The sequence below is a fragment of the Cornus florida genome, unplaced genomic scaffold (genome assembly GCF_030987335.1).
Source record: "Cornus florida cultivar Cherokee Brave unplaced genomic scaffold, ASM3098733v1 CherokeeBrave_3.0.0_Hap2_Chr10, whole genome shotgun sequence".
NCBI lineage: Eukaryota > Viridiplantae > Streptophyta > Magnoliopsida > Cornales > Cornaceae > Cornus > Cornus florida.
In genome coordinates, this window is record NW_026775580.1 from 108,943,770 (window position 1) to 108,961,117 (window position 17,348).

General features: G+C 33.5%; 1 protein-coding gene and 1 long non-coding RNA gene across 13 annotated transcripts; one reads left to right on the forward strand and one right to left on the reverse strand.

Moving 5' to 3' along the window:
- The first annotated feature begins 476 nt into the window (after positions 1–476).
- LOC132279787 (uncharacterized) lies at positions 477–1,314 on the forward strand. Its single transcript, XR_009471399.1, has 2 exons — positions 477–814; positions 913–1,314. It is a non-coding gene; the product is annotated as an uncharacterized LOC132279787 (long non-coding RNA).
- A 5,083-nt stretch (positions 1,315–6,397) lies between these two features.
- On the reverse strand, positions 6,398–15,574 carry LOC132276957 (pentatricopeptide repeat-containing protein At1g11290, chloroplastic-like). Of its 12 annotated transcripts, none has more exons than XM_059778618.1 (8): positions 14,980–15,574; positions 12,457–14,203; positions 12,171–12,305; positions 11,859–12,082; positions 11,086–11,177; positions 10,898–11,016; positions 10,474–10,568; positions 8,541–8,708 (listed from the first exon to the last, which is right to left on the reverse strand). In XM_059778618.1, the coding sequence occupies exons 1-2, from the start codon at positions 15,019–15,021 to the stop codon at positions 12,476–12,478; spliced, it is 1,770 nt and encodes a 589-aa protein (XP_059634601.1). In that variant the 5' UTR covers positions 15,022–15,574; the 3' UTR covers positions 8,541–8,708; positions 10,474–10,568; positions 10,898–11,016; positions 11,086–11,177; positions 11,859–12,082; positions 12,171–12,305; positions 12,457–12,475. The 12 variants fall into 12 exon arrangements, with proteins under 12 accessions (XP_059634603.1, XP_059634597.1, XP_059634601.1 ...); XM_059778623.1 differs by having other exon boundaries at positions 15,028–15,571; XM_059778620.1 differs by lacking the exon at positions 8,541–8,708 and adding an exon at positions 6,398–6,616 and having other exon boundaries at positions 12,457–15,403.
- Positions 15,575–17,348: the final 1,774 nt, after the last annotated feature.

Below are 17,348 nucleotides of genomic sequence, written 5' to 3' on the forward strand. Positions count from 1 at the left end.
AAGCATCAGCACCAATTTACTTCTTCATACTACAATAGAAAATGACTTTTACGAGGAGCCAAACACCCCGTGAATACCCCCCAAAATGTAAAGGTCACGTAAATACTCACAACTTTTTACGAGACAGAATGAACCTCGTAGAAGTCTAAAATATATGCCATAGAAGATAGTTTTATCTATGTAATAAACTTATTTACAGTATACATGTGATGGTTTGCATTTTTTTATCATTTACCGGACATGTTGGCATTTATGCATTTTTATTTTATTGTCAAATTATGATTTAAGTTGTAAGTGTGTTAATTTAATTTAATGTCATTATTTATTTCACGAAGGGCATGGTGGACATTTTCATGCAAATGGGTGTTTGTGGAGGGGTGTTTTAGTCTTTTCACATGGTCTTACTTTTGACCGCTTTAGAGCATGCCACCTATCTAGGTGATGAGGCAATATCTTATACATGTTATCACATTGTAATTCATCTAAAGGAGAGGGATAGGAATTCGGCAGAATGCATTTTTGTTCTTTTCTTTCTATATAGTTATCATCTTGTCTTGCATATTTGGGATGCTTATGTTGAGAATTTGGGAAGGGTTTGTGAATGAAAAGTATTGTTGAAGTCATGAACTTTATTTTGGTATCAAACTTGTGATCATTTCTTCACTGCTGGGATTTTAAAATCTAGTTTAAAAGAGAGGAAGCTTTGGTTGTGTTTCAAAAGAAAGTGTTCTTCATTTTTACAAATTGGGTGGCTTTGATTCATCCTTGGATTGCTTTGAATTGTGGTTTAGCAAGGTTTTCAAGCGTCTTTGAGGTATGATTGTTTAACTCTCACATCCCTTACCTTTAAGGAATCAATTATATATGTTTTATGTTGAAAAACAGTGCTGAAATACGAATTTGTACTCCCAGAGCTCGAGCTTTGTTCTGCAGAATTTTCTGCACTGCAACCTGAACTTCAAAGGATCATAACTTTCTCATTTTAAACCCAAATTGGGTGATTTTTTAGTCTAAATTGACCGGCTCGAAGTAAGCTTTCCAATGATACCAATTTCAGCCATAGATTCTAATTGTGGAGAGAGTTATTACCTCTGTAGTGCAAACTACTGCTTGTTTTTTAGAAATCTAGAATTTCGCTTTCAGAGCTCGAGCCTTTATGCTTAGAGCTCGAGCATTCATTGCTGTAAACTGAAATTTAAACTGTAATTGGTATTTTGAAATGGGAAGGTGTATACTTGTGTAGGGAATTGTTATAGAACACTGTTGATGAGATTATATTATAAATGTGAGTAGAAGAGCATGTTTAATGTGTTATATTCATTAACAATCACTACAACAAATAAGGGTTTTAGCGGCGGTTATACCGCCGCTGTAAGGTACCAAAACCGTCGGTAATTCCTATACCGGCGCTTTTACCAAACCGCCAGTACAGGAACCACCGCTAGCTTTCACCGGCGTTTTGTCAGCAACCGTCGGGTTTGAAATCAGTACCGACGGTTGTATAAAACCGCCGGTGTAAGTTTAAGTAGCGGCGTTTTTGTCTGCCAGTGTATTTTAAATAAACTGTCATTATAACTGTATACTCCGACACTTTAAAGCGCCGGTATTATTGAATTTTTTCTTTTTAGGGGCGTTTTAAACCGCCGGTGTTGACATTATACTCCGGCACTTTGAAGCTCCGGTAATGTATAATTTTTTTTCTACTCCGGCACTTTAAAGCGTCGGTAATGTATAATTTTTTTAACTTTTGGGAGCGTTTTAAACTATCAGTGTATTATAGTGCACTGTAATTTTTTTTCTTTTGGGGGCGTTTTAAACCACCGGTAATGTGTTAATTTTTTTTTAAAAAAAATATTATTTTCTGGTTTAATTTACATAATAGCAAATATTTTATTTTGTTCCCTGGTCAATGAAATCAAATATAATTTACCAATCACAACACATCCAACAACTTAAATTTGATATGTAACATAGAACAAAGTTGCATTAAAATTCAATAACATTCCATAACATATAAGTTTTGTTTCAAAATGTCAAGTGCTAATAAAAGGTTCAAAAGGAAACACCAAAATCTAATAAAACATCAAAAGGAAATCATTCAAAATAAAACATCAACATTTCATTGAGAATTTGAGTGAGACTATGCGAGGGTCTTGAGAATTAATGGTTCAATTTCATCTCTCATCTTGCTTCAAATTGCCCTACATACATTTTAAATAAAAGCCATTAAACAAAGAATAATAATTAAGACAATTAAATGTATAGTTAAAATAAAATGATAATTAAAATCTATAGTACTCACCAATGATGAAATTCCATCACAAAAAATAAAATTTAAGGATCACCAAATGTAGTTGAGGAACCGGATACCTTCATAATAAAATATAACTTTATTATGCACCTTCATAATAGAATGTAATTATAAATATATTAGGTCTTATAATATTTATATAGTTAAATGTTTATAAGGGTGCAATAACAAAATTATTTACCTGTACATTAGAATTTTGATGTTCAATATGACGCAAAATCATAGCCATTTTACACTTAATCAAACTAGGAAATAAAGAATTGATGGTCTAAAAAAATATTTACAATCATTTTGGCAACATGTTCATCACTAGCTTTGTCATCCTTCTTGCTCTTATGTGTTGCGCAAAATAGTTGAGCACGAGTTGGTGCCTTCCTTGATTCCAACTTCATCTGTTTTTTTTTAATATATCTATCTTATTATAATTATACCTCAATGATGTATAATAAATTGTGTGACATACAAATGATTAACTTCATAAAAAATCCAACTTAACCTTTTCAGCCTTCCGCACATAACTCATTGTCCCAGCATTGTTTGCTTAGAGCGATTTACTTCATTTTGTTTGTTTTTTTCCTAAAACAAAGGAATAAGAAGGTATATATTAGCTCTTAAATTACACACACACACACACTATATATACATAATTACTTTCAGAAGTTGTAAGAGAATAATTACTTCTAAAAATCATTTTCAGAAGTTGTAAGAGAATAATTACTTTGACATAAATCACAGACGAATCGTACACTTGCACTTTCTCAGAAGTAGAGAGGGATCATAATGGAAGAAATTACAAACCGATAACTACTTTCTATATATTATTTTCTCATCTGTTTCTCTTCAAAGGAATGCTTAAAACTAGAAGAAGCAAGAGCCAACTCAAGAGACCTATACTGTATTCTGGTAAATGGCAGTTGAGGGTAAGTTTGGAAGCAAAGTCACAGATGAACTTTTACATATGAGCTATTTCTCTAGTGCTTAGAGCCTCTTATCTCGATGATATATCACAAATGATTTTCCTGGGGAAAAAACAAAAAAAAAAAAAGAAGAGAATTTTAAAAGATGAGCTGACCCTGTTGCCTTCTCAAATTGTTAAAAAATCATTTTCAGAAGTTGAAAGATAATTGCTTTTATATATATATATATAAGTAAGATTGTATTAGAAAGCATTCAAATGTGGAACGCATCGCGCAAAAGCTACACTAATATTGAAAGAGGATTACTTTGGTAGAAAGCACAGACCATATGGTCCATATCATTACACTTTCGCTTTCTCAGAAGTTGAAAGGGATTATTTTGGCAGAAATTACAGACCATATGATCGATATGCTCGTATGAGGTGTCCCCATCATTATGCCTAGAAGACGAAGGTAATCGTTCTCCATGGTAAATCCAAATTGTATGTATTGATAAACCCATTCCACATCAAGTCATCCAAAACTTCTTGCCTTGTTTTCTTGATACAATTCCCACACTTGTTACAAGGACAATATATGCGTCCACTCTGTCCAACTCGCTCAAATGCAGTATCTAGAAATTGTTCAACTCCATTCGAGTATGTAGTACTTATCCTATTTGTATAGTAAGAAAGATAAAGTCAAAATGAATTTATCGTAAATATCTAAACTAAGATGAGAATTAAGCTTTATAATATACATATATATAGCTTTATAATAAATAAATAAATATATACATGTATATATTAAATTAACGAGACTAAAATTTAATGTAATCCAACTTCTATCCATTATAATAGATTATGTAAGAACATATGAATCTCAAAACTATGTCAGTCAACTTCTTTGAATTACTGCATTTCATAGTTCTTTAATCAATAAACTACTTCTATCTACCTAATTAGCATCACCTATAAAGTGTGGCAGTAAGTATATCAAACTTACTGTTCAGTCAAATAACTTAAAATACAGTGCTTGTTATATATATATGAATGCAAAATAGAAATTATAAGAGGAGAAGAAATATAAACATAACCTAGATGAAAATCAGACATCCAAATGAATGGAAAAAAAAAAAAAAAAAATTATATCAGTAAATCATCTAAAAAAATACAATTTATTGCTTTCCACTCTAGGTTTTCTGCACCAACTCATTGTAAAGCAAGATAAGCCTTAAAAGCCTGTGTTTTATTTATTTATATTTCCACAGCAATTGAAGGCACATAAAATAATTGGTGAAGAGAATCGATCATGTGTGAGAACAGATAATATTTTAGGCTAGCTAGCATGATCCATGTGAGATGTGCTGAAAACCTAAAACCTAACTAGAAAATCTAATTGATTTGGGGATCGATTTCTTAAATTCAAAAATTTGTATTAATAGATAAAAGTTTATATATGCAGTAGTAAAATGTTGATTCTATTGATCAACTAGCCCAGTGTTATTGAATGTCATACTTGTTGAAATATAAATGTAGCAAATTAAACAATGACTATAATAATAATGTTCACATTTAAAATGATTTGATTTTGTAGTACTCTCTATATATTACAATCTGAAGGAAGGTGAACATATCTTTAGTGGCTGAGTGGGTGGACATCATCCATAACAACTCCATGAACCGCTTAAATTTTGACTATGTCCAAAAATCTCAATAAATTCTAAAAATGGATTAAATAATTTAGATATTGGATGATCTAGATTAAGGTCTACTTAAACTGATTCTATTGTTTTGGGAGGGTTTAGGTGCAGAGTATCTCTATCCAATTAAAGAAATTAAAAATATTAGCCTATATATAATCAGTGAATACGTGGCAGTGAGTCTACTGGCAATGTGACACTCTGACTTCAAAGTTCATGGTTTAATTTTTAATTTTTTATTATTATTATTTTTGTCTACTATGATAGTATAACACCCCATAATTCACTACCAAATATGTACATGTGCAAATGTGCAATCTCCTTATCCCAAACACCAAACAATTATCAGAAACATTATTTGACTGGCCCCAAAAATCTCAAACACCCATCCTCCAAAATATTAAATGAGAGTCGTTATCTTTACGGTATTCCGTTAACATTAAACTTCATAGTTTATTAACTCTCTCTACACACAAATGTAGATATTTATACGATTCAAACTTCAAACTGCAAAAATATCATCTAAACCTATGGTACAACATGATTTTATTCCAAACTCCTGTCTTCACATATACTGCTCTACCCACTTACCATCTCTGAAACTTCCAAAAGTAGACTCATGTATATAAGGATTTGTATATAGACAAATACTAGAGAAGCCTCCTTTGGTACACCGTGTCTTGTTTTTATTCCCTAATCAAAATTTGTACTAGAGAAACAATTTCATGTTGGAAAATGATACGAGTTACCATAGGTTTTTAAATCCGACTGAATTTGTTAATCATAGATTTAAACATTTCAAATTGAGAGATTCTATCTTATTAATTATTGTGTAACAGTCTGTATTGAACCCCAGTGATATCTAACTATTTTCTAATTGTTCCTCTTTAAATGCATCATTAGCAACTATTTCCACAAAATCTATGTATGAAAGGCCCATGAACTCCAGACTTCTCGGAACCGAGACTTAAGAATGGTAGCCCAGTTGTTCAGGACCTTTTGTCCAAACCTCCATCAATGAGGAAGAATATTCTGACCCATCTAGACACTGGTTGAAAGAGGTCAAATTAGTTCCATTGAAATAAAGTCAATTTCGTCCAGCATAAAAGAATTTTTCTCCACCGATAGAAAGATGCTATCTGGGTGAAGATCCCTAATCATATTTTAAAAAGGAAAACAAATAATGTGTGATACATCTCAATGATTAACTTGATTTCTGCAACTGCATGAAGCATCAAAATAGCCTTTTTATAGCAACAACTAGAAATATGAGACTTCTCAAAAGCCAATTTGGTCATCCGGTGCAGTAATTCTAATAATGTCATCGATGCAAGAGACAATTGAAAAACACACACATCAGGGTGTCTGAATAATTCATTTACAAAAAGTGCTGTTGAATGCCATAATCATCTAAAAAAATACAAGTATCAAATGAAATTAGAACCCTATTAGCACCACGCCAACAGGAATTGTAAAAAGAGAACTCACCTCAGATCTTTGCATCCCGCACTGACCACCACTATCGAGATCTTCGTCCACCACAACTCAGATCTTTGCAACCCGCCTTGACCACCACTACCTAGATCTTCGTCGCGCACCACCAACCGCACCACCGCTGATTATCGTGACAACGTGAGGGAACAAGCAGCTTGAAGATGGGACTCTAGGCTTCTGTTATCTTCTCCTAATACTAGGGTTAACCTCGCCCTTTGAAAATGTAATAAATAACAAAAAAGATTAAAATATCCTAAGCCCAAAACTACCTCGCTTATTTTCTTTAATTATTGGCAGGGCACACAAATCTCATTTTATATTTATCGGCAATGCAAAAAAAACGCCGGCAAATACAATATAAACGATACCAATTTTTGATCGCCGAAACAAACATGATATTTTTCGGCATTTAAATATAAAACGCCAGAATAACCACATATTTTCTGGCGTTTTAATACAAACCGCTGGAAAAATACTACACAACGGCATTTTTAACTAAACTGCCGGTATTTGTAAAATATTACCTGCGGACATAAAAAAACCGCCTGTAAAACCAATATTTCTTGTAGTGAATGCTACCTAAAACATAAGGTGATTATGCGATACTCATCTTATAAATGAACATGCTGGCAAGTTGATAGAATTGCAATAACCATATTTATTGTATATGGAACTGAGATTGAACTGTTAATTAGAAATGTCGTACATTATACCAATATAAATGTGCATTCATCTCGCATGGTTTTGGGGATGAGTTTAGAATTGAAATAATATGTCAATGATTATAAGATTGCTTCAAAGAGAAAGGATTATTGAAAGCTGAATGGCAAGGGGTATAGCCTGTGTTCGTGCTGTTAATGAAATCTAGAGGGAACATATGGTAACACCCTATGTGTGATTGAGCCACTAGGCCCCAAATAACAACAAAGGGTATAGCCTTGTGTCATAGATAGATGACCAATTATCTTCTCGTGGTACTGGGGAGTATAGCCCCGGGCCGGATTACATTAACTTGGTAGTGATTAGATGAGGTTTCGGGAAGTGGGAAGTGTCTTGGGCATTAGCATTGGCATTGCACTGCACTTCACTTTATTATCTCACATAATATTATATTCCCGAGCCTGTATGGCCCCTTATCTTATATCTGTTCTTTACTTGGATTCACAGAGATATCAAGGAGTATGCTTTAGGCAACTCCCGTTGAGCTGTGATTGCTCATTTCTGTTTTGTACACATCTTTTCAGGTCATGGCATAGATGGTGTGGAGGGTGTTCCTCCTTAGCTGTAGACAGAGTCAGGGCTGGTGTTGTGGTGTTTTTATTTTGTATAGTAAACAATGTATGATAGTGAGACAATGTTATAATATTAGTTCAGCTTCATCCTTGGCATGTGATAAATATTATTGCTAACTTTATAAACTTGAAAGTTGTAGTATGTGTATCTTTCCTGTTTATTTTCAGTTCTGGTTGTATAATGGAAATAAATAGGTGAAGAATGTGGTTGGGAAACAGGTTACAGGGATGTTATTTTTGTGATTGTCTAGTATAATGAGTTCACAATCCGAACTATGGCCTTGGGGCATAACAATACATATTCCCTCGTTAATATTAATTTACAATGTACTTTGCGACTCGTTAATATATCTAAGTATTCACTATACACTAGAAAATAATTCTACTTTTTAATGAGGATCTTCGCTTTTCGTAAATAATATAAACTTCTTATGAACTAGAAGTTGTGTGCCGTGGATAATTGAATATGGGCTTTTATTTACAAGGTTTCAAGCTCCCCGTAGATAACATATCTTATTTTTTATTATTATTATTTTTTTTATACTGAAATCAACCATAAATGCTACCAAATAATCCACAAAACCTGTAATCGACAACAATTTCAATTAAACATGCTATATAATGGTAACAATTCTTAGTTAATAACAATAACCAAAACAATCCATTGAAATGCACCATCAAATAAACATATCAAAAGACTAAAAGCATTTTCACAATTCTAAAATTCATCATTGTTCAATGTGCAAAATAGAAATTGAAACCAATTTGTCAAAAACACCATGAATTCTATCAATTTCCTAGCACTTGAGATTCAGTAAGTCCTTGTCAAAAACACCATTTCCTACCACTTGAGATTCAGTGAATGCTTGTCAAAAACACCATTTCCTAGCACTTCTCAAAAACACCATTCAGTAAGCCCTAGTCAAAAACAACATTTTGCATGCACTTGAGATTCAATCAGCACTAATCAAAAACACACCTCATTGTCCATGATTCAAAAACTAAGCAAGTACCTACATCACACAATGCTGGATTTCAGGATGCTAATAATCTTTAAAACTTGAAGTGAAAACGAAAGGAAAAAAACTTGTGCATAATTAAAATAAAAAAAATTACTTTTCATTTTCAACTTCAAATTCGAAATATAAGAGAGAATAAATAATTTTCTTTTCCATCCACAAATTCAAAAAGTAGAGAAAGTGATGGACCTACCCGAGTGCAGTAGTAGGTCTCACACCACTTTCCCTACACTTTCCAATAAAACATTCAAACATTTACTTCATGTGCCCTTTAAGCCACGTTCTACCCAGCTTGTACAAAGTTTACTATTCTCGGTGCCCACATTAACTTTCACATGTTTGATACCTGTACATTTACCAATTCACCAAGCAGTTGTCCTATGTTTTCATACAAAATGAGTGTCCAGGTTTCAAAGTTCAACTACCCTAGAGAGAGTAGTTAAATGTTCTTCTTCTTTTTAACTACTAATAGGTGTGAAAATCAAATATCAGGTCAAGGTATATGAACATGCTCATATAGTATCACCACCAATTTAGAGTCAAACAATTTTCCAGTTAGAAGCAAAGCTACTAGTTCAAACATAAAACCATTTGTATCACCTCGGATCCTTTCCTGCTTTAGGGATCCTGTGCAAGGGTACGTAGAATACAGTTTCATCACGCAACATAGTTATATCACACAATATAATACTCATGCAATAATTTTAAGAAAATTATGCAACACAATTATATCATAGATACTGCCCTCATAAAACAGTTGCAACATTATAACACAATTAAATAGAGGATTTAACATATTTACATAGTTGTTATATTGTCAATTTGAAGCTGTAGCATTCACTATTTAAAGTAATTACGTTCACAATGTAAAATTATTGTATTAAGCATAGTACAAATATGGAACAAAAATGACATAGGAAAGAATCTTGGTTCAATATTTACTGTCACCATGCTTAAGTTTTTTTTTTTTAGACTGACAATTATGGGATTATGGGTGACCAAGGATTGGATTGGTTTGGTTTAGACATTAAACCTAAACCATTAACAATCTGATTTCTAAGGATTGATGAAAGCTAAATCTGATCTGACATGGGGAAAACTTTAATTTTATCCGATCCGTAAAATATTGAATTGGATTGAATTGGTTTTACATATTGGGCTTTTCTAAATAGCCCAATAAATTTTTTTCTCCCTATGGATGAATTCTCAATTTATCAAACAAAATATTGTTCCATGTTTTTTACTGTACTCCTTAATAAAAAACATATTTGGGCGATCACAAACTAGAATTAATTAAAGAATAATTTGATCACCACAATGCTTTCCTTCAATATCTCAAGAACCCTTCTCTTTCTTTGCATCCCATTCTTGCTTGTCCTCTTAATTGAAAAAGTTAGCTCTGGTATTCTTAATTTCTGCTCAAATACAAACACTAATACTACTCTTAACAAGATCAATGGGGAATAATTTCGATACCTTCTTCAACTACTACCTATTTTTTCACAATCAAAATCTACAAATAGCTACGTATATTTCTATTTAGTGCAGTAAACTCTAGAGAGTAGATGATTATCTGATCTTAGTGGGTGAAAAGAGCAATTAATAATTACACATGCATAGCAAAGATATCAAATCACAGATATTGTCCATATCCAAATTGCACATGCATAACAAAGTTCTAATTCAATCGAAGACCCATAAAGATTACACAATATTGGATGGCATATATATATTATATCATATATAAATGTCACCTCACCTGTATTTAGTCTAGGGCAAAGCTGTCAGGTTGTATAGACTAGAATCATAGAGATTCTAATAATTCTTCTCCTAACGAACTGGAGATATCGGATCCTGCCACAAAAAAATATATATATATTTAAAAAAATGTATTGCCAACCAATATAAAAAACCCAAGAACAACATCGTGCAGATTCAGACCCAAAGCGGACAATATCATATCATGTGGTGGAGTAAGTCGTTACAACTAGTTTCTACCATTATGCATTCTTAGAATATACTATAAAGAACATTTACATCAAGCATCAGCACCAATTTACTTCTTTAAATACTAACAAGAACAATAATGAGGAAAGAACGGAGTCATTTTCTTCTTCTTTTTGAATGGAAAAAGAAACAGAAACTTGAAAGCTCCTGCTGACACGATATCATCCTGACCTTACCTCAAGTGGTTCTCAATAGTCCGTTGCTCTATTTCGTTTTCTGTTAATCTTGTAGCATGAGAGGAAAGCTACAAATCCTTACAGCTTCTCCAACCTCGACCATTTAGGTCTCCCAATACCTACACAATCAACAGTAGGATACATAAAATATTGTAGAATAAACTTGAGCAACAATCCGAGAACCTAACCTGAGCAATTGTGGTGTACGAAGGCACAGCCAGCAGTTTGAAAGTTCCTGTCCAAAACCCACTTCAAAGGACAGGAGAGCACCTGTCATTCACTAAAAGGAATGGAATTCAGAAACAGTAATAATTTCAACTGTTCCATCCACATTTCAACTCCTTAAAAAGACATTTCATGCAAAGAAAAAACACACTGTACATGTACATGGGCACAGACTGGCAAGGCGGGGGAATATAGTTCATCAAAGATTAGTTCAGAGTTTATGGGGCTTTTCGGAGGTTGAAATTTTGATTTGGCAAACTTTGAATACTGCGCATTAGGGCTCTTATCATACATAAAAGAGAAAAGAAAATAAACAGGGGCCATGACATACATTTTATCTAGTGTAGTCCCCATTAATCGATTGTAGGGATATTTGGCAATATTTGCACAAAGTTATTGTCCTCAAACTCGAACCCGGATTCTAATACTAAACAATCCGAACTTTTATTATTACACCAAGCAAGATCACTTTTCTGGTAAACTTTGTGGCCTGGCTCCCCCTTGAATTGGTTAAATAGAGAATGGAACTATTATTGGGGAGGTAACATCATTTGATCGCAACATGTTCCTGCGTTGATACCATGCTAGAAAACAGTAACTTTAAAAGCTTAAGCAGTTATATAGTAGCAGATGCTAGTTATATATCATCAACAGCCTCCACATTAGTTACCCAAGTAACCTAAAAACTCTTAGCCATAAAAAAGACACAACAATCACTTTGAAGTACCAGGCATACCTCACTGAAAGCTTTGCAATACTTCAGGGCCAATCCACGCAGTGCAATTTTCTCCACAATTGGATTGTCATTAGGCTTGCTAAACACAGCCTCCATAAGAGGATATATCAGAATCTGATGTACCCTCAGTCTTAATTAAAGATCCAAAATCACTCACAAACAATGTAGCTCATAGAAGGAAGAACAAGCAGCAGCTCAGGTTTCGTAAGGGCAATAGATGGTTCCTGCCATAAAAAGGGAAAAATATTCAGTGGAAGGCTCGTATATAAAATTCTTAAAGCATATAATATAGATCAATCAAAATTTCCTCACTAGAGCACGGATATATTTGCTAATATCCTACGTGAAAATATCAAGCATTTCTGCCGCCAAACATAATGTAGATGTACATACAATTGGATTGAAACGCACAGCCTTGCCAAAGCACCAAGGAATTTTGCGAAGGTACTAAAAGGGGAAGGAAAAAAAAAAAATGTAATCAGGCCACGTACATGCAATGAAAATCATCCAGGGACTAAATTGTTGATGGAAATCGTAATCCATCATGAAACCTTGACTTGCATTTTATGTAGAAATAAATGTAAATAACATAACACACCTTTTTCTTGATGACTTGATTAATAATATAATGAAACTTCATCCCCTGCCCAACTGAAAGTTTTGAGTACGTCCACTATCTCTTCAATTCTTGAATGAGAAAAATCACCAACTGTGAACTTTTCCACTATTCCTTTCACTTCAGTCAGACTATAGCCTGGCTCTTTCTTTAGTCCACTACCCTTCAACATCTTTCTTGCCTCTGCAACGGCATCCCACATTCCATCTGAAGCATATAAGTTCGACAATAGAACATAAGATGAAGTAGTAATAGGCTCACGTTTTAGAAGCCGTCTAGCCAAGCGTTCGCCAATTACAACATCTCCATGCAGTCGACATGAAGAAAGCAAGCTCCCTAATATAACTGGGTCATGCCCAAAAGGGAATTTTTCTATGTACTCCTCAGCCTCATTTAGTCTGCCAGCTCGTCCCAGTAAATCAATTAGGCAAGATAAATGCTCCACACTAGGGTCAATCCTATAGATTTCAGGCATGGAATTGAAGTAAGCTTGGCCTTTGTCCACAAGCCCTGCATGATTGCAAGCTGTCAGAAGTCCAACAAATGTAACAGAATCTGGCTGCAAACGCCTTTCTTTCATCTGCTCAAAGAGTTCTAGGGCTTTTTCCCCAAGCCCATGATTTCCAAATCCAGCTATAATGCTGTTCCATGAGACAACATTACGACATTTCACTTGGTTAAAAACAGTGTACGCATATCCAATACAACCGCATTTAGCATACATGTTGAGAAGTGCATTACCAACACCCACATCCTCATCCAGCCTTGTTCTGATGAGATGAGCATGAATTTGGCTGCCATGGTGTATTGAAGCAAGGCCAGCACACGCAGCAAGGGCACTGGCATAAGTAAAGTCATCAGGCATTATACCATTTTCTTTTGTCATCTTGTTGAAAACACTCAACCCCTTTGCATAGTGATCACAATGAGAACAAGCAGTAATAACAGTGTTCCATGAAATGACATCTTTCTCTTCAATCAATTCGAAAGCCTTCATGGCTTCTTCTACCAAATTGAATTTCGAGTACATTGTTATTATCACATTGCCAATAAAAGCAGTGGAGTCGAGATTGAGCTTCACTGTTTGGCAATGCAATTCCATTCCTCCCCGCATATCGTCTGCAGAAGTGCAAATTCCCAGCACTCCCACGAAAGTAAAACGATCAGGGATTAGACCTCGTTGGTACATAAGTTTGAACACTTCAAACCCACTTTCTGGCTGCTGGTTTTCTACCAACCCAGTAATAAGTGCATTATAAGAGACACGATTTGGTTCAGACATGCCACTAAAGACTGATAAAGCATCTTTAAATCCACCGCATTTCATGTACATTGAAATAAGAGAATTTGAAACGAAAGAGATAGAAGAATAACCCAACTTCATAGATTGAGCGTGAATCTGTTGGCCTTGTGTCCGTGCCAAGAGACTGGCACATGCACTGATAGCACTGGCAAAGATGTATTCATTGGGCACAAGCCGCATTTGAGAAAAAAGGTCAATTGCCATTAGAGGTTCTCCAGACTGATCATACCCAGATATCATAGCAGACCAAGTCACAAGGTTTCTCTCAGACATTTCTTCAAACACTTTGCGGCCAAGTACAATGTTGCCACACTTGGCATACATATTGAGGATGTGGTTGGAGACAAAGACATCAGCTTGCACTCCTGTCTTGACGACAGCAGCGTGAAGTGAAAGACCACATCGAAACGCCCTGGTTCTGGAACACTGGTGCAAAAGTGAACCAAAAGCAAAGGTGTCGATTATCATTTAGCTCAAGGGTGGATCCAGGATTTCTCAATGGGCTGGGCTAAATCAAAATATATCAACCAAAATCAACTGTTGTTTAATTCAATTTTAGTTAATTAACAATGTTTCTTTAGACAGTTGACTGATTAAGGGATAGAAATACTATTTGGGTAATTAATAAAAAAAATTACCAATTTATTTCTGAACAATTCACCACTCAGTACCCTATCTCTTCTTTTGACCAATTTCCTAATCCTATTTGAGAATCTACTAGTGGAAGCAGAGTGTGAGGTAGTTCATGGCAAGCCCCTTCCAACATTATGGAATATTTTAATTTTCAAGAAGTAACTTTAGAGCTTTATCCTATATTAAGTACTTTTCCTTGTCAATGTTCTTGTTATGATTTTTTTGAGTTCTGAAAAGATTTACATCTTCAAAAAGCTTGGCATGTTGATAAAAAATGTTTCAGATTCAGTATCTGCAGATTTCTAATCCAATTCAATAATTCAGATTCTTTTTTTTTTATGCCCAGATTCAAATTTTAGACATAATTGACAACAACAACAACAAAAAAAAAAAAAAAAAAAAAAAAAAAAAAAAAAAAAAAAAAAAAAAAAAAAAATTGCTCAAATAAAATGTAGATTACGTGATTACCTCAAAATGCAATGCAAATTTTGTTACTTTATATATATATTAAAAAGATCATAAAAAATTTCACCGAATAGAATTTAGTTTGTAAAACAAGAATTACATACCTTGATTAGTTGGTTAGGAAAAAAATTTAAAACAAAACCCATACATACAAGTTAGCAGTTGCAGAGAGAGAGGGGGCAAGCTCGAGAGTTGAGAGAAATCGGGCCATCGGCTGAAGCTTGCGAACGGCGAACCCGAACTGGAACAGCGGGCGATGGAAACTGAAAGATATGGGTTTTGATTTTTTGAACAATCTGTAATGATATGCCGAAATGGGTTTTGATATAGGTAATAGGTTTTGAACTTTTGATTCTTGCAGACAGATAGATAAACTCAAATATATGGGTTTTGAACTTCCGATTCTTGTAGATTTTGTAGTTTGCAGTTCCAGATAGAGGGAGGGCAAGTACAGAGTTGAGAACGAGAATGGAGATGGAGGCGATTGGGGAGGCTGAAATGATACGCGAGGCTGAAATGATATGCGCTAATAATTTTTTTTTTTTTGTCTGGTGCCCCATTATCCATGGGCCAATAAATTTTGAGGCCGTAGGAGACAGCCTTTGGGGCCTTGGGTCAGGGTCGGCCTTGGGCTTATTTGGGTTGGGCCTTTATTTTAGTATAGTGAGTGACTAGACTTTGCCCTGATTGGGTAGGCTAATTTTGGGGTGGGCTAATAGGATTAATAAATTTTCTTTTTTAGGTTGGGCTAAAATTAGTATAGTAATTTTTTTTGTGGGCTCAAGCCCACCAGAACCCACCCCTACATATTTAGCTTTTTTCTTCATGTATTTTGGAAGGTATTTCTTTTTATGAGCATAGATAGAATATTTGTTTGACAGAAAAAAAAAAAAAAAAAGAAGGGTTAAAGTGCAAAACAAAACTCCTGAAATATGTGCTCTTGAACTATTATATTTTATTGCAAAATTTCCCAATACCTAGATTATATTTTATTAAATGACCACAATGTCCTTTGTATTGAATTACTTTTACTTTATTTTTCTTATTAAAATAAATTATGAAAAAAAAATCATACTAATTTAATGACATATTCTTTATTTAATTTGCATAAATTTAATTTTAATTTTTAAAATTAATTGTTTAATAAAAATATTTATCAAAAAAAAATTTAAAAAAATTTAATTATTATTTTAAGTTTTCATGAATATATTACCTGAAAAAGAAGGTAATTTTTTTTTAAGTAATTGATAAATTTTTCATTAATATATTGCAAGAAAGGGAAAATATTTTTACAGTAAAAAAGTTTAAACTAGTATAATAAGTTTTATTATAAATAATAAAATTTTAATAAGAATTTAATCATTCTAAAAAATGGTAATTACAAATCTTTTTTTTTCATTTTTATGATAAATTAATACAAATAATAAAATTAAGGTAAATAGTATAATTAATATTTATATTAAAAATAAAAAAATTAAAAATTAATAATTTAATAAGAAATGACTTAATCGCAAAGGGTAAAATAATCTTTTGCGATGTGTTTGTCCTTAATTTCAATACATCAATAATTCAGGGGTTATTTGCAAAAGGACAATAATTCAAGGGGGTTTTTTGCACTTTACTCCGAAAAAAAAAATGATTAAATAATTGATCTTTTTCGTTAAAATTATTGACAATAAAGTAATTGAGTTTGGATAATGTTAATACAACTGAACAATGAGAATAAAAAGAATGTGTAGTATATTGTATTTGAAAAAAGAAACAAAAAAGATGATCTGTTTCATAACTTTAATAGTAATTGGAAAAAATTGAATTATCTTGCTTTGAAAATAAGGGCAAAAATGGATAATCACTGTCACATCATTTTCTTTCAAAATATTTTAATTGACTATGAATAACTAAAATACTATTCAAATAGTAGCTTTCTCTAATTTTATTTTTATTTTTATAAACCTTTCCTTTCCTTTTTTTTTTATTTGTAAAACAAACGTAAAATAAGCTCTCTCTTATTGTATCTCTCCTTCTTCTTCTTCTTCTTCTTTTTTTTTTTTCCCACCTCTCCTTGTTTCAATCCAATCGCAATTACTGTACTTTTTTTACTACTTGGGTGTGCTTGCTCTACTACAAGGATCAGAAATTGGGCCCGGCCCTTTTATCAAGTGCAATAAGGTTTGGCTTTGCTGAGATGGTAGATACGGCCTTGGTTCCTGATTGTATAGCATAGTGGCCCACTTCCTACTATGTTAACGAAGTGAGAGTTTAATGATAGGTCAAAATTTATTCTAGTGTAAAAGTGACAAAATTTAAATCTTATTATGAAAATAAGAACGAGAAAATCCATGTGCCGTGAAGCATGAGAGCGGAAATGGGCGTGATGGGAAGCTAACCCTAAACACCAATTCTACACTGTCAAATGGTGTGCCTCCAAGACAAATTATTATATTTTCACACCACATGGCCTAGTGGGCAAGGC

Excerpts from the sequence above, each read along its gene's own strand:
- LOC132276957 (XM_059778620.1), bottom strand. The coding sequence starts at position 14,245 with ATGATAATCGACACCTTTGCTTTTGGTTCACTTTTGCACCAGTGTTCC.